Source organism: Streptopelia decaocto (genome assembly GCF_964273445.1).
Source record: "Streptopelia decaocto genome assembly, chromosome: 15".
NCBI classification, from domain to species: domain Eukaryota; kingdom Metazoa; phylum Chordata; class Aves; order Columbiformes; family Columbidae; genus Streptopelia; species Streptopelia decaocto.
Window position 1 is genome coordinate 4,131,198 of NC_138670.1, and position 23,709 is coordinate 4,154,906.

The window sequence follows — 23,709 nt, forward strand, 5'->3', positions numbered from 1 at the left end:
ATTATATGATATTACATTAGCTAATAGATGCTTAAGTCATACCTCTTGTTCTTAGTGGCACATTTTCTCCAGATGGGCGTCAGTCCAAAAGGAGACAGTCTTCGGTTCTGCAAATAAGCATCTTCTGTTGGAGAGCAGATTGCTAGATATAAGTAAAAATAAACACAAACCAAATCAGATAATTCTCATCTGAACAGTTGTTTTTCTTGCCCTTGAAATGTCATCGGCTACAGAGTTATTTCCTTCCCTGATGCTCAGGTAGAGAACCGGTTCAGAGGAGAGTTCTTCCTGCTTGCAGAAAGCATTTTGTAAAGCTGCACCTCTACATAGGATACAGAAACAAAGCAAATGACTCAACTGAAAAAAAAAGAGTTACATGCAGTGAGATCTTTTCCTCTATGGATATTTTTACCGGGAGAAATAAAAATATTGGCAGAAGACAAGGACACTGAAATCACCAGAATCGTTCTCTCCCCAGTCTGAGTCTGACCGGTCAGAAATTTAGATTTTGGATGTGGTGCCTGATCTGGCCCTAAGGCAGCATCCACCTGTCTGTCTCTCATGGGCAAGAGAGTCTCAGCTGAGGTGAAGATGCTGCTTACATGTAGGTGTTTGTAAGTGAATGTCACTCCCCATCTGCTGTACTCATTGCATTGTACAAAAAAAGATTAATTATTTCTTCTAGAGCAGTACATATGCAAGTTCCTCTAAAAAAGTCGTAAGAAATTCTGGGCAGAGACAATGGACTTATTTGACAGCTACTGATGACTCTTTAAGATGATACGAACGTTCAGAGAAAGTAACAGTCTTTGTAGTGAGGAGCACAAAAAATGGTAATTGTTCCATATTGTAGCTTCCTTACCGTTTGAGAACAACCCCAAATTTAATTCTGCCATCACAGGAATTTTGGCTGAGTTAAATGTGAGAAAATATTTCAATTTTGAGCAGGAAATTTGATTTAACTGTGATTTCTGATGCCACATATGCCATACAAATGAGGAGAAAAACCTTGCAGTTAGGCCTTCTGATCTTTTGGAAGGATCCTATGTGCTTCGGTGTGTTAATGCTTGAAAGGATCCAATATAGGTGCTTTTGGAAAGACATCTGTATTATTTGTCCCTGATACCAATAAGGATTTATTTTCCAAAGAGATCTAATAGTCATCAGAGCTGTGCTGTGAATAAGATATTCTAAATAAAAGTAAATTTTTTGCACATAACATTTTAATTCAATTACATCATAAGCTACTAAAATGGAAATATTTATTTTTACTTTAGGATATATCATTATGAAATTTCAAAGCCATATGTAACCCGCTACATTTATGTACTGACCCCAGGAAAAGTAGCGCTAGAAACAGCGTGTACCAGTTTGAATTATTCCAAGAATATCATGTTCTTAAAAGGCAATAGACATAAAATACCCAACACATGAGAATAATATGGAAATTCATGCTTTTATAACTTCTGTCTGATCCAGTTTTTGGCTTTCTAGAAATGAATTTATATAAAGAATATCTTTGCAGCTGAACTTTCGTGTAGTGATTTTGGCAGATTGAGCCTGATATTAAGAATTTAAAGCTATTTGAACAGCACCTGAATTTTCCTGCAAAGTATAATAAAAGGCAGCAAGCAGACCCCCAATTACATACACAATAATATAATTGCTGTTCTGCTTGGCGAGGTCATAATCTGATTTCTGATCATATATGAAGATCAACCAATTAAGGTACTTCCAAGAAGAAGGATATCCAACATCATTATTTTAGTATTCCGTGTGGCTTTTAAAAATGTCTCTTTTCTTTCAAGAATGAAGTCTGTTCTCTGAGTTGCAGCTGGAGAATGAGGGCAGCTCGGGCCACCCCAAATCCCCCGAGATCAACACTGTTAGCAGCTGATGATCTAATTCTGGATTATTTGGGTCGGACTCTTTTCTCCTAGCTAGGTGTGACTCCATTGACTTAAAAGAGGTTAGTTCATTCAGTTCACAGGGGTTATAGCATCAGTGAATCATTCCCCTAGTAATTGCCATTCGAGGAAGGAGGAAAGACTAACAGTTCCTATAAGCAGACATTTTGGGTTTATAAGACATTTTTATGGATAAATTAATGATATTTCATGAAGTTCTGGCGGTTATGTGCATTATTATGACATTTGTATTAGTTATGTGTATTTTTATTAAAGCTTGGGAAGAAAGCATTTGTTCAGAAAAATATGAATGTTACAAATGTTTCCTTTGCAACATCTCTTAATGTTGCAAAGCCATCTATAAAAACCAGGCTGTCATAGTGCGCAATCATTCATGTGTTCATACCTTAAGCTCACCATATACAAGATGCGTGATGATGTAGGGTTTATTACATATTATAAATTTTCATTGCTTAAGAGATTGAAAAATGTTACCTACTTGAGTTACATAATAACCCAGAACTGGATGCCATTATTTTGGAGTTTTCCACAGTTTCTTGCACGAGCATCTCTATAATCTCCCTGTTGTTGTGTTTGACCTCATATTAACTATCAGCCTCACAGAACATGTACAGTGTGTCTGGGCTTAATGTAGCACTCAATAAAACTCATTAAGTCCTGCCTTATAACAAGCAAGGCTCAATGTAAATGATGGGGTACACTAACTAGGGCAGACTGTTTTCTTTTTGTTTGTTCCAACATCCTGTTCGGAACATCAGAAGGAATCTGTCCAAGACAGTGATTTAGGCTGATTTATACCATAATTTAGCCAGACAGATTTCCAAGACTTTATGTTCTAGTTCGACAGATGCATATGTTCTGTGAGGGGAGGACAATGAGCTTATGGAGGGAAAAGCATTCCCTGGAAAATCAAAACCCCAGGCGATCATTCTGCATCTTTCATTTTCTGAGAATCACACGGAGGAGAGGAGCATGAGACCTCGGGCAAAGCTCATCAGAAGTTACGAGTATTAATTTCCTGCCTTCCAACACTGGTCGCCTGGTAAGCATTTCTTGAATGATAAATGTTCCTGTCTTGTTTTTTCTTATTTAATTGTGTGCCCACTCAACATCCCGTTATGGGACTGGGTTTTGATGAAGGAGAGATTTCACCTTGGCTTATGAGCTTTTTAATAAAACAGTTTTTATTTTTGAAATTTGTCTTCAGATGCTCTTGAGCTGACGGCTGCAGCACATCGAGGACAAGAGGAGCTGCAGACAGAAGTGCATTGTGCTCAGGGACTAAGTGTAGGATGTGCTGTTAGAGGGCAGGCTTAATCCGTGCTTGCTTACCCTGTGCTTTATCTCCGGCCAATAATCACCCCCAACTTCATTAGCTAATGTTGTGTTTAGGTATTCAATATTTATGCCTCAGTGAAGGAATAACATTGCAAACCACTCTGTTTGTTGAATGCCCTTGTATAAAAACTGGATGTACCCACATGGATTGTTTCAAACAAAGATAAATTGCACCAGTGCTATGTATTTGCAGGTAACGTTGGCTCTGATGCAGCTGCTGTATCAAAGAAAAATCCCCTTATTATGAAACTCCAGTATCCGTGCCTTTCCGTGGAGAATATAATAGTGTAAGCGTCGCTGAGCCTGCTGGGAAGAGTTCATCTGATTCTAATGAAAGCACACAGTAACAGGCTGTACATCTCGTAAGGAGAACATTTCCATCAAAGGTATTTGAGTTGTTTTAATTTTTTTCCTGTTAACTAAAGAATATTTTCTTTGGCCTATTTTTCAAAAAGTCTAAGTTTTCTTTTGAAAATTTTAGCTTTGCATTATAACTTTGTGGACTTTGAAAAGCATGATCCATTTTTCAGGTTTTTTTTCAAGAAATAATACAAACATTTAATTTTTCGTTCTGCTGAGACTGGAATTTATCATGGGGAAAGTGGTTTTACTTCCCTGTGGTATATGCTTGTATCAACAAAACCTCAGTTCTTGTTTAAGGCCCAGTTTATCAAACTAAATAGGAGCTATCACCATTGACTGGGTTATTAACTAACGGAGGGTACCCTGGATTTGTTCTCACATATAAAACCAAAACGTAGTGCTCCAGTGATCAGCCTTTATCTGAGGTCTAATTCCATGCAATTCCAGCAGGGAGGAGGACACCAGACCCGCAGAAGCAGCAGCTTTGACCACAGCTGCCTGGGCAATAAACCCGGAGCACAAACTCTCCCATCCCTCACCATGTTCTACACCAGCCACTTTTTCTCCTGTAGGGCTTTCACATTCATGCATCTTTACATTTTTTGAAGATAACAATGAATAATACTCAGAATCTCTTCCTTTCCTCTAGATGTTTAAAAAAATATTAATTTTCCTGTTCTTTCTGTGCTCGGTTGTATAATCAATGTGTCTCAGCTACAGCACAAAGTAGATGCTTGTGAAAAATGGAGAATGTACACGGGACAGGCAGGGCAGTAAAAGGTTGGCCCTGAGTGCTGTGTATCGGTTTGTAACTGAGACCTCGTCTTTGTTTGCACGCATGCATGCACATGCACACACAGGGTTTCTATTTAGGACTGCTTCTCCTGATATTTATCTCTCCGGGGTTACAAAATGATCTCGGGGTAAGAGAAAATCTCACATTTAGTTTTGGTGACTCCGTGACCTCAATGAAGGGTAGTTGTGATAGTTTTTTATGCCTTGAAATTCCGTGTTACAATTTAATTAAGAACTCCTTCAGGAAATGGCTTTTCGTTTGTGTGTATCGTATTTGTTTATCTGTATCTGTGATGATCTTCCCATTAGACATTTCAATGAATTATCACCTTGGAAATGTATAGATATTTCACTTTGGAACTACTTTTTAGGGAGTGTCAGGGGTCAGATGAGGACACTCAAAGCCGGGACGCTGACTACAGCACTGGGAAATTTTGTGACGTTTGCTGTATCGTTCCTTTATGTTCAAATAAACCAAAGCTCGGGCTGGGATGGGGCTGGGGTCTGAACAACAGCGCTCAGGACCAGACTCGGGAGGTTTCTCAGGGAGAGGATCAGGTTGGGAACCCTGGACGTGCCCTGAGGCCACAGCCCAGAGACAAGGGTGAGCGTCCCAGTTTTGCTTCTGTTTTGTTCCATACGGTGGTTTGTTCATCTAAAAATAATATGAATAACAGCAACTTGTTTATCTGACTACATGGTCAACAGACTTTACCAAGAGTTGTTAGTCAATTATTTTGAAAATCTGTGATGGAAGTTGCTATAGCAAATAGTCCATTTTAACCCAATTTGTGCATGTGCTGATGTAGTCATGCTCACACACACACAGGTTCACAGGATTGGAGTCGCTTCTCTCAAGCTGCCCACAACTACTTCACATGACCATCCCATAAAACCAGGGAACTGGATATTCTAGAGTTAGAACCCGAGCCGTCAGTCACAGTAAGTATATAATTGTATCTGATCATTAGGTAACACCAGACAACATTATTATTGAAAAGAGTAAATATAAATGACAAGAGCACTGTACTCTGTCAATTCTATTTTTATTCACAGCAGTAAAACTGCATTATCATTGCAACAAATTAATTCCATTTTGTTACAGAGTGCAGTATGCCTGTAACAGAGTAATACAAATGAATTAAAATATATTGATTATACAGAAAATTAAGTGCAAACTGTTTAAAACATCTGAAGTGGTTAGATGTAATCAAATTTTACAGATACAATTGCACAGCTGACCAAAGCCAGAAGAAAACAATCACCCAACTCGAGATGCACAGAGAACCTGGCTCCTAACCTTGGCTTTTAAACTTGAAGCTTGACAGACAATGTTTCTGCTGTGATCGGACAGGTGGCCGTCCCATCCGCGAGCACTCGCCAGCGTGACCGCTCTCCTCATTTAGACTTTACATCAAGTCTGTGTGAACTCTGGCTCGAGATCAGATTCTTCACGTCTATAAGCAAAGACAAAGGCTAACGCTCATTTATTAATACTGGCTCTAAAGAAGCAAAGGGATTACATAAAGGAGCGCTGTTCATTTAGGTTACACAATATTTTTAAAGGACATGTGATGTATTGGAGGACTATTTATATGTATATTTGAAAGTAACTTGATTACTTAAAATAATTCTTATCCTAAAAAAGATAGACACTGCATAGAAGGTACAGAAAAAACAGTTCTACAATAGCATAAAACTGTCTCAGTTGTGGGTATGCAAAAGGATTAAAGAGTATAATTTTACTCTCTTAGACCAAATGAAGTCCTAAATTGGAAAAGCAGCTCCATCCAAGGTCGCCTCTGTTGTTTCCAAAAATATCTTGAAACAAACGCAAGAGGGGCACTTTGTTGGGTGTTATCTAGACATATATAGTTTCAATCAAATTCTTCAAGAAGTGTCAGAATAAAAGTCGAACATTTGTTTGACACTGCCAAGTCACTAGCAAGTGAATCCCTTCAAAGGCTGAAAATAGCTTTGATAACAGCATTAAGAATTACGGGATGTTTTCTTTACCCTTAAAAAACCCGACATTAATTTGGGATGGAGTTGTAAACACTTTTTAGACATATCATAAAAGGGCTGTATAATTCTTTCCGCTACAGGGGGTGAAGTGTTACAAGGTTTTGTTAATGATCCCAGGAAAATATTTATAGTGCTTTTTCCAGTCTCTGAGTTCTCTCTTTCCCTCTCGTTGTGTGTTACGATCAACCTTCATTCAATTAAATCAACAAGCAGAAAAGCACCTTCAGTGTGTATAGAGTTTGAAGTGATGCATTTCACATACAAATGCTTGAAGTACAGTGTAGTAAATAAAAAATACAAAAGGAATAGTAAGCACAACAGTAAAACCCCCTATGAAATATGCCACACTCCACCTTGTTGTTAGAATTCAGATTGCTTTCTAGTTACTAGCTGGGGGAGATTTATTCCTAAGGAGACTTAATTTTGAGATGATGTTGTCATTGCCCATGAAATAATAAATGCCAGGTTTTGTTTCAGTTCTTTGAACATTAACCAGATCTCTCATTCCTGCAGATACCTGAGCTGTCTCACCAGCCTACGGAAAATGAAGCAGAGAAATCCTTCAGGACAAAAGATGCAACACGAATGTAAATATTAGTGGAACAGGTTGTCTGTGGGTGACTTTCAATGTTCTGATACCATTCTGTTTTCTCTTTAATGTGCTATAAAAATAAGGCAAGCCTAAAAGCACAGAATAAGGGAGATGGGTACAATATTTTGCAAACATAAGTGTTTGCATGCTGCAGTCCAGCGAATGCAGGCTTGGAGAAATGCATCATTTAAATAGGAGATGATAAGCAAAATGTATCATTTTCCTGTGATTTTTAGTTTTTGATTTTTCAATTTTTAGCCCTTTTTGCTCTTGGTAATTCTTTGCTAATGGCTCTGAGATTTCTGTGATAACTGCAAAGAAATGCCTAAACACCAGTTTACTTGCCAGAAAATGCTGCAGTGGTGTAAACCAAGCAAACTACTGAATTATTCATATTTTATAAGCTTAGAGTTTCAACTGCTATTTAAGAAACAGTAATCCAGTAAAAATAAAAAATTAAAAACCTCCAAATTTTAATTGGAGAAAGTTTTAAGAATTTTGAGGGTGTTTTTTTCAGTGTGAACCAGTTGTAAAATCCATAAAGAAGAAACTGTGAGATTAATTTCTTCATTATTTCCCTTACATGGGTATTATTTGTACGTGATGTGTGCCTTGATGGTTTAGTTGTTGTTACTCCCTAAGTGCCAGGCATATTTTCTATTCCATTCCAGGGAAAAGGAGTAAGGAGAGAAAAAGGAATTTATCTTTGAAAACTGGTAAGATCCCATTTTCCATTCTCCTATCAACTGCATTTTTCCTGGTATTAGCAAAATGTGCCAGATTTGGCCTTATCCTGTTTCAAGAGTAGAGGTAATTAAGTGCTTATTGTATAAATGAGCGGTTTTAAAACATGAGCAGTTCCGATAAAACTTAGAAGCTTAAAAATGACATTATTCTCTATGACAGGCTGAACTGAAACAGTATAATAAACATTCGCTTGAGTCGATCCATTTGCAGGAAAAGAACTCTACTTCTTGCCATTCAGCAAACAGTGGTTGTGTTAATTCTCATTTGCAAAGACATTTTTCAAAACTAGGAGTAATGGGAATGCAAAAAAAAAGCTAAAAATAGACTTATTTTTTTAATAATAAATAGAAACAATGCCTTTAAATACAAAGTAGTGCATAAAATTGTATTTTAATGAGAAACACTGTAAATACTCTAGTGCTAGATTTGTGCAAGACAGCCTCTTATAGATGCCAAATAACAATCAAACCATCTCGCTAAGGACTTGTGTATTTTGATTGCTCGTGCTGAGAAGGTCTTCCACAAACATTTTTGTTATAAATTAGACTGTGTCTAACGGAACGTTGATTTGCGTTGGATAAAAACTGTTATTTTAGATAATTACAGTTGGTTTTTTATTCTCTGTGTCTTATAAATCTGATGCTGGCCCTTTAATTCCTGCTTGTTCCGTCAGAAGGAAGAATACAGAGCTAAATCCAGCAGACCTTATTTTGGCAAAACTCCCACTGAAGTCAGTGAGGGTTTTGTGAAAGTAAGGATGGCTCGATTTGTCTCACAGTTCCTGCTGATTTTTTGGAATATGTTTGCTCCCTGCTCAAACACCAGAGCTCCCCACCGAGTTTGACATCACCATGGTGCAGTGGCTTACAGCGCTTTTTTTGCCTATAAACTAGAATAATGAAAATCAGTGCAATGCAATTGTGAAAAATATCCTTTTCACCCAATGGCCTTGGGATAAAATGGATTGTCTTGGGAATTTGGAGACTGCTACCGCAGAACTAATGCTACAGACACAGAGACGCTGAGAATTTGGAGGACCCATTTTCAAGTCATGCTGAGGGTTCAAAGAACTCTTTAAACAAGCTGGAAATAGGTCAAATTCTGATTGTTAGAAAACAACTACCCGGTTGGGTGTTACCCAGACAGGTGGTACCTTGTGATAAAGTTGTTGATTCATGTAATACTTCCTCACTGGAACACCGCATGGCCACAAAAAGGTCAGTTCTGTTCCCATTACAAGTTGGAATAAAGGCAGCTGAAGAGTTAACAGAGTTCCTTTGGCAGGAAACCTACTGCTACAAATGATAACACAGGGCACATGTTCAGATTAAATTCTTTATTTTTTTCACTTAAGTCTGAGCAAATACAGGGCCAACGAGAGAAACCAGCTCTGCAAGCGTCGGCGCTCTCCTCATCCACGGACAAGATGACGGAGTCACAGCTCCCCCCAGTCCGCTCTGTCAACATGTCACGACCTTTCTCCCCAGGGGACACCTTTCGGGTGACGCCACGTCAGTCGCTGTGGTCTTTCAGTCATACATCTGTCTGCCTTCCTGTGGCATCTGGCTCCAGGCTCACCAAACACTACCGGAGCGGGGATGTAGGAATCGGACGCGTGCTGCCAAACGGCTCCGCGCGGATCCCGCGCCAGGGGCAGCCTCCAGGTAGTTACTCAGCAGTGAGTTCTCGGTCACTGCTCGTCTGGGCCAGACACGAATTAGTGATGTAGGGAGAAGCAGCTCTGTACTTCATTTCCAGTTCCAGAACCAGCAAGTCACTGGGCAACAGATTTTCTCCTGCTTGTTGGCTTGTGTGCTACCCGTGCTTATTAATCCTCCTTGTGAGGACACTTTCTAGGCACTGAGCTGTTGCTAAATAATTCTGCTCTATTGACTTTTGAAACAAGCAGCATCATACTGTAGGAATGTCTTGTCAAGAAAGCTCTGGAAATCACTATATTTAAACATAATAAATACACTAGCAGGGCCTAACTTCTGTGATTATGGGCGACTGCCTGCATATGGCTTCATGAGTAGCAAGATCCATGTGAGTAAAGATATACAATTAGGTAATGCTAGATTTGGGTTACTTAAGGAAGTCTAAGAACATTTATTTTACTTATTATAGTTAAAATAGAAGTCAAATGGTACCACTGATATAAACAAAGTAATCTGATACCTGATGGTAAAATGGCTGGTCATATAACTTGGTAGATGAACTGTTTTGTCGTGCTATTTCTGATGCCTGTAACTATTTAACCTCTTAGGTCCGTGCGGAACTTGTCTGCAGCTCTAAGGACACGACTCAGTAACGCGAAGCTGCAGAACGCAGCCGTAGTGCTACAGCTAAAATACTTCCTCACCCGGGCCTGGGTGAAGATAAGAAGAAGCCGTTTGAACCAAAGTGAGCGGCTGTCCGGATCGGTGTTCCGACTGGAAGGAATTCAGGAAGTGCTGGAGCCCCCAATTTAGCTATGCACATTTTTGATTTATTTGGACCTTCACAAGGGAAGGGCAGGTATTTCTCCATATGGTGTATTTAATCTTATTAGTGAGCAAGCTAGGCTATTAATAATAACAAAGAAAACAAAATAGAAGTAAGCTTTTTGTTGCAAGTTAGGAAATAAAGCTAAAACTGTGAAATTCAGAGATTTTTGAAAGCTCCTATCAAATAATGAACTAGGTGGAAAAGCCAGTGAACAGAATCCATTAAAGCTGCATTTACTAAATGTCCACTTCTATAAAAAGCTAAAAACCAGCATTTGAGCTTTTCCAATTTTCCTTTCATAACAGTTATTATGATTTTCTGCTTCATCTCAGAAAGTCATTTTGCTGCTGCTGTTGTGTATCATCTGTGTGCCCTTTCTTGGTGCAGCACAAACGACAGAACACTAATCAGATCAGAACAACAATCACGTCATCTTGGAGTAAGTAGCAATAAACTGTTTTTACAAGGAAGAAAGATGAACTATTTTTAGGGTAACTCTGAACAGAAAAACAGAAAATTATTATACTCAGTCATACTCTACATGAGTGCTTTTTCCAGGGCAGCAGGCTAATGCTTGTAATCCATCTTTGCATAAATGGTCTAGTCAAATAGGTTTTCTAGGGTTTTGTTAAAAGTTTTGACTTGGAGAATATAAAATCACTTTGTCTGGTGACTCTGAACCACAGTCTGCTTCCTAAATATGCCCATTTTTGGTGATTATCCCATGTTTTCAGCATGTCTCATATCTAGTTGTCTGTATTTAACTATTGCTGACAAGCATTCAGCAAGTCCCTCCTTCAGGAGTCCAGGTACATACGTCCCGTAACTTTCTTCAGCGCAACGCGGGTGACACGTGGTACCCGCAGGACAAGGCCAGCAGGGAGAAAACGCACAGGTCTCACACTCTATAGGCTGCATATGTCCTTTTCCTGAGCTTCTCCCTTCCCGATCCACACGGCCTGTTCTCTCCCACCCCAGCCAAATCTACCTGTGCCCGTGTCCTCCAGCACGGCTTTCCTTCCATGCTCACTGAGATCCTGCGTAGGGGAAAACCTGCTGCTTCCCCTCACCCCGGGGAAGATTAGCGTGCAGCTGCTGAGAAAGACTATCTCCAGCTATTCGGCAGCGTGGGAGGGCTTACATGAGGATGTCCTGGGAATCTACGGATCTGAGACCCACTCCTTACACATGCTCTGCAGTTTTCAACCCTTCGGAGGGCATCTGAAATAAATTTCATTCAAACCTCTTCTTCCTGTGGCCCAGCAAGCTACTTGTCACTAACAATTTACCTTCTTTCACCTAGGAAATGTAAAAAAAAAGAATACCGTACTGTTAAAATGTAGACACCAGATTTTATTTTAGGTCTGTTAACAAATATATTTAATGCAAAGGCAAACTAGGAACTATATAATTACCATACTCTCTGTTGATATAGAAAACAGCAGGAGGTAGGTATCAAAGAAAGCAAAATTATTTTTTATGTCCTAAGAAGACATTCTACTTCAGGCAGGAAAAACAACAAAAAACCCACTAAAATAACCTATCTAGAAATTCAGTAATCTAAGAGATATTAAGAACAGTAAGAGTTCTGGTCCCCCAGACTTATCTTTCTGCTTCTGGTCTGTGACAGTGGCTCAGCGGCGCTCATCCGAAATGACGAGGTGTGAGGGACAGTTTCAAGCTTCACCTACATTCCTCTTACCCTGGGTCAGCCGCGGGTCTCTTGATGAGATTTTAAAGGCAGGGACAGTTGCCGGTGGCTCACGGGTCGCAGCCAGGGGCAGCCTTTGCCCATCTACCTGTTTTTCCACCCTAACGCACGCAAGAGCCACTGGGCCATATTTACATCCATCAATAACCCTCCGTCCCCGGGATGACTCTCTCTGGGGAGTGTAATCGCGTTAGTCAACCACCATTCGCACTTTCACATGAGCAAATCAGAAAAATGTGAAGGTGGTGTACGTGCAAGAAAAAAATATACATGTTAAAAACAACAAAAGATAATGGAAAAAGCTCAGAATCCAAATAATTGTTCTAAGAACCTACTCCTGACGCTGTAGCAATGAACTGTCTCCTGGAAGCACAACCGGTTGAATTCAAGCGTGCAAGGAAAGTACGACTGGGAGCGTGTGGCAGGGTCTGTGCTGCTTGGGCAAAACACGGCTCCGCTCCTGCCAGTCACGCTGGCTGAATAAAGACAATAGGGCAGGAGAGGGCCACGCCAGGAGGGCCACAATTATACCGTATTAAGTCCCAGGCCTTGCAAAAGTGTAACCTTAGTGATACAGAAAAAGGAGCAGAGCAATTACGCAAGTTTTCTGTGACCCTGAAGAAGGTTTTCTTTCCCTTTGATCTCCCTGCAGTTGCATGCTGTTCCCAGCCTCATAAACCAGAGATTTACGGTGAGGTTCACTCCAGTGCTCTCATAACCGATCTTCCCAACCGTGTTACGTTGTCACTTAAACAACGGAGGAAAAGCTTCGCAGAGCGGTTCGTTTCTCTCTTTGTTTATCCACCAAAACCAAATAATGTACAACAAATTTATGTAGAAATGATGAAAGCAATAATATTTAGTAAGAGTTTACCTTTAAGAAGCCAACACATTGTCTTCCTACTTTACCTTGGTATCAAGAGGCAGAATTCATAATACAAGTCTGTCTTTACCTCCTTCCTGAATGACTTGACCAATGGCTGTTTGATTTTGTTGTTTCAGGAAACATTCTCTCTTACATTCCATTAACTGCTCAAAATCCTGCCACATTTTCATTTGCTTCATATTTGGCCCGTGACTCTCCCGCACAACTTTCTGCTTCTCTCGTAATTTCTGTTAAAAAATATGAAAAAATTAGATTTTTGGAACAGTTCTACACCACAAAAATTGCTCACATAAGCAGCTTGGAATGACAAAGATTTTTATATGCTACTGAAATATTATTTTGTTAAAGTTGATAATACTCTGTCAAGTGATAAATGCATTAACACCCAGGACTTAGATCTTTGTATGGATTGACAATTATTTCAATGTTTTTAAAGTGTCTAAATAATAACGTTATCTCTTTGAGAAGTTATGCTAAAAATCTGAGTTTGTTTCCATGCAGAGCTCTTGCACTATCAAGTTGCGACCTGCAGTTGATTCATATGATATTATAAACATGAAATTAATGTTTTACCATGAAACCTGCTACTGATTATTAACAGTGGCAGCCCAAACCTGTAAAAATCACTCACAGACTCACTCGTGAAAAGGAAACTAATACAAGAAAGATGTTGAGTGTGAATTGGTAAACCTAACCTTGTCCATGCTGATCTGAGCTTCATACAAGATTAAAAATGGACAAGTGCTTTTGTTTAACACCGCTGCGCTGCTGATCCCCTGGCCTTTCATAACAGTGCGAAGGCTGACAGGCTCCAAATTTATTGTCTTCAACGTGTTGCTTTATATACAATATAAAATGTGAGCTGGCACAGTTTGTTACGCCCGTGTTTCACTCTCTTCTCCAAATGGTTTTCGGGGAATGTGCTGTCACGTTAAGCTGTTTGACTATCTTTTACAGGCGGCTCATGGTTACTCTGCAGGAAATCAAGCCCTGAAGAGCAAGCATGATCTCTTCTCAGGGTATTAGTTACCAATGCCAGCAGTAATAGAATTTTCTTTGTAGGCTGCAATATGCTTTTTATAAAAGACTAATCACAGCCTTTGGTAATAAGCCCCACAAAAATACGAACTGTACAATGTTTTTACAAGGTAAAAACTTCATTCTTACCTTCCCAAGGTTTTCTTGTTCGAGGATCATCCGTGTATACTGTTCGCTAAAGGAAATACAAAATACTTTTATTACTATTTTATTTGGTTCTGTGTAGTACAACAGAATAATGATGCAAACATCGAAAGCTATAGAAGTATTGGGAGGTTCATAGATGAGAGAGAAGTGGAAGCATGAAGAAATGTTTCTGTCATTGCACAACACATCCCTTGACAGCAAAGCTCAGTTCTCTCCAATTCTCTCAGCTGGGAGAAGTGACAGTGGATAAGATCTCTCTCATTGTAGAAGCAGGCACGATTACAGCATCTTCCAGCTTGAAGACAACATCAAGATCTTTTAATATAAGACATACTAGATCCCTTTTTAATAATGCATTTATCCTGGTGACGTTTTGAGGTTGGCCACAGTGACCTCATTTGCCAGAGTTTACAAATCCACAGCCCTTCATTGCTGCGAATGTAGCGTTACAATGAGTGGGACAATACAGGAATGAAGCGTTTGACAAATGCAGTGACTGCAATGGAACTGCTGTGTGTTCTTCACTTTCAGAAAACAGCCGTCACATTGAGGTGCCTAAATATAGGCTTAGAAGCATAACTGTTGACATTCATTATTAAAAATCTTGGCTGTACACCTTTGTCTGTCACAAGTGGCTGGATCACTTTCTGACATATGCAAACTTGATAAATGAAACCTGACAATATAATCTGCAAACCATAACAGCACAATTCAGATTCATTACTATGGACTTATTTTAAAATCTTCACTGATTCACTTGAAAAAAATTCAATTATTATCTTCTGTCTGTAACACGTATGCTTAGAGGGTGAGAGTTTGCTGACGGAGTACAAAATAACCCGGGTTATCTAAAGGACTTTCCAAATTGCTCAGAGTAGAAGACCTTTACACAGAGAACCCCAAATTTCCAGAAAGTAATATCAGCCTTCATGATACTAGAGCACGAGGGTTTGCTCAAGCAGCCATGTAGAACCAACACATCATGTTTCTTATCTTCCTTCCACTTCTTCTAAGTTCTACAGGCTTCCAACCGGAGCCCTTGGGCCCCCGGTCCTGCCGGCCACGTCCCCACAGAGCGGCCGGGCCAGGAACGAAACTGGATCATTTTCTGGTCTCTCCCTCTCAGACAGTCGTGGCCTCAACAAAGCTGAGGCTGCTCCAAGCGCTGCACTGCTGATCACAGCCCTCACCAAATAGAGATGGTGAGCCACGCTCAAGCTCCTCATTTCCACTGGCACACAGCGTATGTTCACACACATTTGGCCTCAAGAGAATACTTTTTAAAGTAGTTTTGAACGTAATCATCAGGAGATTAGATGTCCTTCCTAGTAAGTTTTTCTTTACTATTTATAATGATGACTGGAAGGAATGCAACTTAATAACTTCATTAAAAATCCCACAACTTTCTATTTATAGGGAAGAAAATTAACTTTTCACATTCCTAAGAAGTGACTTCACAGAACAGACAGTTTATGTTCAATAAGGAGGGTTAGAATTAAGACATTTTTTTGTTCAATATGTTGTTAGGAAAGTACTGTTCTATTTATGGTTCATTTTTACTCCGTTTACATTCCAGAGCCTGCTGAAAAATACATTCACATTCTAAAAGGATGTCTAGAAAAAAATGTATCATCTTACTTTATATTTTGCAAAGATCTCTATGTTGAACTTTGTTGTAATTCATTTAAATGCGATGGGTCTGCGACCTCTTACAGAAGGTCAGAAATGTGTGTGGTCACTGTGGGAGGAGAATTTCCCTGTGTGCCCACAGTTAGCAAGTGAAACGGGGACAGCGGGCAGCGCGGTAACGCTGCGCTCGCATTCTCCTCGCCATACCTGGAATGACATGGCTGGACTCACGCTTCATTCCAGCGTTTGGCTCGCATGGTTTGTCTGTGTGACTGCTCACACTGTGGATCTTCATTTCACAAGCATTTCAGCTGCAGCATTTTTCGCTTCGCATCTGTGAATAAACGCAGACCCTCCCCTTCCCTGCGAGGCCATAAATGGGCAGTGCCGGCTGTCGGACCCGCGTTTCCTCTCAGCTGCTTGGCGGAGCTGTCTTGCCTTTCATCCTGATGAATATTCACATCATCACTAAGATTTTTCTCACAGCCACTTCTCTTTTTATCCTTCTGCTTAATTTTGCTGTTTCATCGTCTTGCATTAGATAAATCTTTCATTTCCTACAACCTTCCATTATTTTATGAGATGCAATAAGAGGCTTCTTAGCCTCCACTCTATATGACATGGTAACATTTAGACCCCTTAGCACAGATAATTAATCCAAAATATCTCAGGCTCGGAAATATCTCGTTCTCATTTCAATCTGTGGCAGGACTGCGTAATTGAAAATGGAAAACAACACCATCAGCTCAATTCACAACCTTTTGTGCTGCTCTCCCTACCAGGCAAAGGCTGGGGGACCTGAAAAATCTCAGAGGATGCAGCAACTGGAGTAAATTAAAGTGAGTGTAAAGATGCAGGTTAGCGTGACGGTGCAGAACAGTATCATTCCACCTCCAGTAAGAACTGCAGATAGGAGTAAACCCAAATCCATTTAGGATGAGCAGATGCAGTCCTCCACCCTGTACCAGTGACGGTGACAGCTCCTGGACCTGGAAGAACAGTAGATTTGAGAGAAACGGCCAGAAGCCGAGGGCAGCACCTGGTTGCTCTCAGACTCAGGGGACACTTGGCAGAGGCGCAATGTCTGGTAGAGCCCCAGCTCCTGCGGGACCGAGCCGACGTGCAGCTTCTCTGAGCCTGTGCCAACAAGGGCTGCAAGTTAAAACCGCTCTCTGGGGCCCATAATCTCCAGCAGGGAGGGAAAATCTGTTGGTATGTCTGAGAGAACTCGTAGGTTTGCAGCAGTATATACTGGAATTCAAGATGCTTATTTTTAGATCATTATAGTGTTTCTAAATTTATCAGGTGAACTCCTCCAGTTCAAATGCCAGTGAGAAAATTCCTAACTTCAACCCTATCTGATGAATATCCTTCAAAGGAAACACGTTAACATACGCACCGAATTGCCTTTCGTCTCTTCTGTGGGTCTGGGGAGACGTATGTCTTCATTTCTTCTTTAGCACGCTCCAGCTGTATTTCTAGATTCTATAAAGAAATACGTCATTTAAAAAAAATATATAATTGCTATTTCTTTTCACAATGAACAATCTGGTCCCTCTTGTGTTCTTACCCTTTTCATGCAGTTAATGTAACGGTAGTTGCTTTCTTCCTGAACACACTCCTCAAGAAGTCCTTTCACTTCCTGTAGTAAAGAACAACATTTCAAAGGACATCGTAACTGAAAGTCCCCAGGAGATGCCCTGTGTTGCGATATAAACCACCAGAAACAGCCACAATACTGAACTGATAATTTCTTAAATATTTATAAACTTCGGGCTTTACAGAAGTCTCTTTTAAAGTGAAAGACAATTGATCGTTTTAGGTTCGCAGTTTCAGTCACTGGGATGCGAAATGATTGTTAATTGGTGTTTATTAATATGACTGACTTGTAACAGACACTTCACAAGTGCTGCCAAGACTCTTGTTCCTAAGCACATCTTAAGTGCTAAATACAGTTGTGAACAAGCATTTCCTGGAACGCATCTGCAAAACGTATGTTAGAAGCTACAGACCTGCTAATAGCATGGTAATTAGCAAGCAAAAATTATGTTAAGGAGTATGGATGTGGTGGGTAGCCCCATCTCTAAATGCTCCATACCAAAACCCCTAATAATCCAAATGGAATTGGTGTCTCTGGTTGCACAGCAGCTGGCAGCTCCAAAGCTCGGTCACCGGGTGATTTTTCAGACCGTCAGCTGGAAAACTGAATTCTACGGTTCAACTGCAAGAGTTTGCTGAAGTCATGTCCAGCTTAATCAGTGGATGTGATTGTTATCTTGTGTTAGAAAATGACTAAGATTTGTCTGCCAAGAAAAAAGCCTTGATTGCTACTGTAAAATAGCTCTTATGGAAGGTCTGCTTCATAGGTTCATCTGTGGATTCTTCTCTTTTGCCTGGATTAAGCGATACAAAGGTACTTTTAGTGCAGGAAAATAATTATCTATATATCCACCCACGCTTTAAATGTACGCCTTTTTATTTTGAAATAGATCCCTTGTGTGGGCAAGCCCTTGAAAAATCAATTCCAGAAAAAAATGACAGGAGCTGATTTAGTGAGATAAAGCAGATTCATATAAACATATTAACACTGGTATGTCTGTCCTTACCTTAAAGGATTGCTGGTTTAAGTACCTCCCTTCCTAGAAGTGCTATAGTTCAAGTAATGCATAAGCATAAACACATGGTCTTAGCTATACCTATATAGTTGTATTTTTAAAAAACTGTGGTATGCCAGAACACAAGACAGTCACATTTAATGAAGTGTCCTTGCCATCAGTTTCAGTGCATTAATTATCCATTGGATTGGTTGCTAATTTAATGCATCTGCTAGTGCACGTAAAGATTTGTCTTGATAAATTAAGCCTTATTTTATGGTCAAATTCTTTCCTAACAGATGCTATCTAGGTCAGCAGGATTTCTGGCAGACGCATCTTGTTTTACGATATTCTTGCTACTCCGAGCTGGGTGTTGGTGGCAGGACTGATGTGCCACCGAGTTCCTTTGGCGCTATTCCGAACACACGTGCACAGGTGCACCGCAGCTTCAGGTATGATTTGCAGAGCTGTGAATCACCATCGACATATTTCCACCTGCAGTGGATTTGCACTTTTCTGTATCCAGAGGGCAGGGAAAATATTGTACCACAGTGAATAACGTGTTGCGCGATGTTTATTAATGCGCGCGAACGAGCCGCCGTCTTACCTGTTCCAGTGTGGAGCGGTTGCTCTCTAACCCCGCTGCACAGCTGTCGTATTGGATTTTCTTTTCATCACGTTCTTGAGTTAATTCCTTATGTAAAAAGGGCAAAAGGGTACGTAAATGAACTATTCAATGCACTGACACGTGACGTTCAGGCCGACCGTGTCCTTGTCGGTGTCACCCATCAGCGTCAGCTCTGGGACACCCACGGACACTCACACAACCCTCACACCCCTCTGGACACATGGGTTGTGTTATAGGGAAGCCCCCACAACCCAGCACCCAAACTTCCTCCTCACAGCCACGTCCAGAGCTTTAACGTGTTAGTTTAATAGGGCAGCATTTGCCAGAAGAAAGGAAAAATAATTATTGAAACAGGGAATACTTGCTACCTAGGAAAAGTCAGCTTTCTAGTTGTGCACAACAAAAGCTTTAGCTGGATTTCATTTGCTGACACTTTTAATAGAACCATTAAAAGTAACTTTTCTGGATATTGGGTTGATAAACAAGTAGCTCTATTTACTTCTGTGACAATGAGCCAACCTAAAGCAGCTCTGAACCTGAGTCACATTTTTTTTCAGCTCTCTATACAATTTTGAAAACAAATAGATAAATCTGCCCTTTCTATAGACCAATGTAGGACTTAGATCAATGTATTCAACTCCCTGGATGAGATATTATTTGCAACCCCTTTAAAAAGAAGAGCAGTAGTTGAGATCATTAGTGCTGAAATGCAGAAAAAGCTTTGAAATCAATTTGGAAACTAACTTTGCTATGGTTTTGAACCATGATTTTTACATTTTCCCCTGGTGTAGGAGTTGTTTAAAGGATAAGATTTTCAGCCTGATTTTCTACCTGCACTATCAGCTTTTGAGAATTCATTCTTTTCCATGGGGCCTGTCGCAAATCAGTGCTGACCCATTCTGCTATTTCCAGCTTTCCTTCAGAGTTGATTATGCCCTTGTACAGCACTATAGAGATCTGCAAATTAGACTTATTTGTGGTTCTGACTTTATTTACACAGAGTGAGAGAAATGTTTCCACTAACCTGGCACATTTGACGCAGCTGTCTCAGTTCTTTGATAACAGGAGCTAGACTTGCCTTCTTCTCTGCCACCAGAGCATTCAGTTTTTTTACCTGATAGAGGGACAAAACAATATATGTTAACGCTATGATACTAATAGTATAAATATAATTAGGAATGTGAAAAGAAAGAGAAGAAGGCATGTTAAGTATATGCTCACAGCATTTTGCAGTCATTATATGCTGAGGAACCAAAGAGTCAACTTGAGGAAATAGAGCAGTGTAAGACAAAAATCACCATTTCAGACATGTCATCGAGTGTCCGGCCTTTCATCTCATCCATTTCACTCTTCACTGCAGATACCCTTTCCAGCTCCTCCTGGGTGTAACTGTATCCAGAAATACCTTTCTTGTCTTCAATAGCTTGCTGTAGACACAAAAAATAAATGCTGCATGTGAGTCCAATAATCAAGTAACAGCAAACTCCTTCATAAGCCAAAATATTGTAAGAAAGTCAAAAAGGTAAGTCCTGTAATCAATTTATTTTACAATTGATTAATCCTCTAGCTGCTGTAACAACTAGTTGTTTATCTAGTGCCTGGATAGTGGGATAATACCAACTTTCTGTGAATACACTATCTGGTCAGCCAGAGCCCAATGGACCGGACGGGAAGTTTCCACAAAATAAAGTGGCTTTAGGTCAGGCTCTGAGAATATGGAAAATCCAGGTGCTTAATCCGAACTGTCAAGCAAAACTAAATAAGTCTTGCATTCACTGTAGGAATACTCATACCATCTTACCAAACTGTAGCATTACATTACATAAACTTTACATTTAATTATCTGTTGATGTAATGATCTTTAGTAACGCTTGCTCATTATGTAAGGAGGATATTTTCTGTAATTTGAAAGCCAAGTGTTGATTAACGCACCCACAACTTGTTAAAAAGCAAAACATCCATTCCTAAAAGCGCTGTATATCTATGAACTCCATTATCCTCAAAAACCTTCTACAACTGTACATTTAAGAAAAGATGTCTCTCTCCTAATAGCTCGTGCTGCCACGGCGGGAGCGTTTTGCAGCCTCTGGGAGCAGCGTGTGTGACAGCGTGTTACGCCCAGGGCTAGAAAAAGTGTATTTGATTCTACGAGGAAACTCTGTGCGCTACTCAGCTGGCGGTAAGGACGTGATAAAGCCAAAGCTGTGCAGTTTCACTACGAGGTAGTTTAGAAAAGCTCAGACTTGAATGGGAATATACTGCTGACAATGTGTAGCCACTTCACAGGAAAACTTGCAGCGCTTTGTCTCTGTTGTGATTTTCCCGGGAGATGACTGGAGTACGTTTGTTATCCTGCTGCAAATAAACACTTCACCAGTGAAAAGACACACGCACACACCTCCCTTCTGGCGGAGGAGCAATCACGAAATAAAGCTCCGCTCCTAGTGCTTCTTTGCACCCAGGTAGCAGTTCTGGGTTTATTTTGAATTCAACAATGAACATCCTATGGAACAGCACAACATCAGCCACGGCATCCATGTGAGGGTCGGTCCAAAGTCTGTCTCATGTATTTTCACGCTTTCCATTTTCTTTTCATAAGGCAAGTACTTTTATGTTTAAAAATGCAAAATATGTACATATAACAAAACAGATATAAGGTAAATAAAACCAAAATATTTTGATAACAAGAATACTTTATATATTGGGACAAAATACCACAGCAGTAGCTTGTTGTGAACTAAAAAGGGAGATTCTTTGCATTTGGGATGTGTGCATATTCCCTGAATGCTTACAGTTGTGCATGACAGAAATCCTTCTGCTCTTCTGGCTTAGAAAAAGCATTCGGCCAGTTTTACATTTTTCACTTATTGTGAAACACATGTGTTTCTAAATATTCTGGGGTTAGAATGTTTCCTTCCTGCCTGCTCTTTTTTTTTGGAGTACTTTTCCTATCTATTTTGCAGCAGTAACTTGAAGCCTGGTTGCCGTTGATAATTTTCAAAGCCCTTACTATGCATGCCAATACCAAAAACTAATTTAAGAATCTAGCCTCGCTCTAACTGGACTTAGTGAAGATTTACCATTGACTTTAAAAAGCAGGGTCAAGCCCCTCAGTCTAAAAAGAAACCGCACAACAGTCGTGACAGCCTGTAAGAAACAGATGCTGAACATAAAGTACAGCAGCTCCGCATAGTCACGGGCAAAAATAAATGTTATACCCTAATGACTCTTTTGCTAATGACAGCGGGAGAGCTGAGGGTGATACACGTTAGAATGTAACAAAACAACACGTTACAGAGCTGGTATCAGGGCAGGGCGATGGGCTGTGGGAGCCGCGACGCTTGTTTTACCAACTGCTGCTGAATGGCCTCGTGGCGCTGTTTGAGCAGCTCCTCTGTCCTCTGGAGGATCCCGTACTCAGCCGTAATTTCTGCTATTTCCAGGCGCTTCTTTTTATAAAATGTGTTCTTGCTCCGGAGCTTATTAACATAGTGTTTCAACTGGAAAGAGAGAGAACAGAAATATCATTTAACTTAAAGCAAAAAAAAAAGGCCTTATCACAGACTGTTGCTATATAAAATGTAATTATCGCATTTGGACTGCATATCGAAGATGAAGTGTTTAGAACAGAGGATTGGAATTCAGGATTCCCAGGGTCTATTTATTTTCAGCTCTGCATTTGTTCACCGAGCGAAATGGAGAGAAGCGGCTCTATTGCTTTCTGTCCCAGCTCGCCCATTTGTAACAGTGAGATCACCGGCTCTGCTCACCACCGTTTGACAGTTGCAAAAGTAATTACTCTTTGCAAAATGCTGTGAGAATCACGGATAATGAAAAAGTTAATGTAATAGTCATTTGCACTTGTACCAGAGCAGCAGGTCAGCAGTGTGAGCCCCAGAGCTCTGCAGCCCAAGAAACATGATAAGAAAGTACAGAAAAATTGCAAGAGGGCATGAGAAAGAGTCTCTTTTTAAAAAATGCTGTTTCTCAGTAGTTCAAAGATGTTGCTCTCGTTCCTTGACTCTTGCAGACCTAAATGATATCACTGGCTCAGTATTTAAAAACAGGAAAATACGAGAGTCCTTGCATAGAAGCAGAGAAATGCAATATGTACTTCACTCAAAATCTAAAGTAATGGAAAATGTCTATTTTTTATTAAAGACTAAGTAAAATAATGCATATCCTTACGGATCAACAGCCTTAGCTAATTTACATCTGAATCTGTGTGTGCTCAATTTGTAACACACATGAAATATCAGGTGTTGAAACAAACATGTAATATTTTTCTTCACCTTATTGTTTTCCATCTGTTAAACACGCTTTGCTCTCATATTTTACATGGGAGCTAAAAGGCAAATGCCAGTCACAGCTCAAAAATGTCTCCAGATCCAGAGATGGAAAGCAAACCCAATTTATTAGAGTTATTGATGTAAGAACGGGCTTCGGAACGTTCCTTGCTGAGGAGGGGACCGGCGTGTGCAGCGACACGAACCAGGCAGCCCCGAGGGGGAAACCGAGTCCCGCTGCCACCCAGACAAGTTGAAAACTCAAACCGAAAAGAACTTTAGATTTTGAAATTCACATGGATTTTTCTTTTTGGAAAATGATGCCTCTCCCTTCTAAAGAATAAATCCAAAACCCCAATGTGACCACAGCCTAAGAACCCCCAGAGTAACTGTATGTTCTATAAAAAGCGTCCTGGGCAAGATGCCCAAAATGAAATCAACCCTGTTCATCTGCCATCCTGAGCAATATCTAGGCCAAAGCTGCTTCTCTCTTGCTATGCTCCAGAACTATTTTT

The 23,709-nt window shown here is 40.2% G+C and overlaps 1 protein-coding gene and 2 long non-coding RNA genes across 4 annotated transcripts in view; 2 read left to right on the plus strand and 1 right to left on the minus strand.

The window, feature by feature from the left end:
* The first annotated feature begins 2,847 nt into the window (after positions 1 to 2,847).
* On the plus strand, positions 2,848 to 5,369 carry LOC309446493. Its single transcript, XR_014185468.1, has 3 exons — positions 2,848 to 2,970; positions 3,460 to 3,652; positions 5,254 to 5,369. It is a non-coding gene; the product is annotated as an uncharacterized lncRNA (long non-coding RNA).
* Positions 5,370 to 5,687: 318 nt separating this feature from the next.
* Positions 5,688 to 11,442, plus strand: LOC309446492. 2 transcript variants are annotated; one of them, XR_014185466.1, is made up of 5 exons: positions 5,688 to 5,970; positions 6,963 to 7,036; positions 7,713 to 7,757; positions 9,143 to 9,452; positions 10,055 to 11,442. It is a non-coding gene; the product is annotated as an uncharacterized lncRNA (long non-coding RNA). The 2 variants fall into 2 exon arrangements; XR_014185467.1 differs by having other exon boundaries at positions 9,276 to 9,452.
* A 165-nt stretch (positions 11,443 to 11,607) lies between these two features.
* Positions 11,608 to 23,709, minus strand: part of IFT81 (intraflagellar transport 81) — a 36,728-nt gene continuing 24,626 nt past the window's right edge. The window contains exons 11-18 of the mRNA XM_082066326.1: positions 22,259 to 22,408; positions 20,207 to 20,335; positions 19,933 to 20,022; positions 18,888 to 18,974; positions 17,257 to 17,328; positions 17,086 to 17,171; positions 14,040 to 14,085; positions 11,608 to 13,099 (exon numbers count right to left, since the gene is read on the minus strand). Coding sequence (XP_081922452.1) covers positions 12,917 to 13,099; positions 14,040 to 14,085; positions 17,086 to 17,171; positions 17,257 to 17,328; positions 18,888 to 18,974; positions 19,933 to 20,022; positions 20,207 to 20,335; positions 22,259 to 22,408 — 843 coding nt within the window. The 3' untranslated portion in view covers positions 11,608 to 12,916. The remainder of the gene's footprint in view (positions 13,100 to 14,039; positions 14,086 to 17,085; positions 17,172 to 17,256; positions 17,329 to 18,887; positions 18,975 to 19,932; positions 20,023 to 20,206; positions 20,336 to 22,258; positions 22,409 to 23,709) is intronic.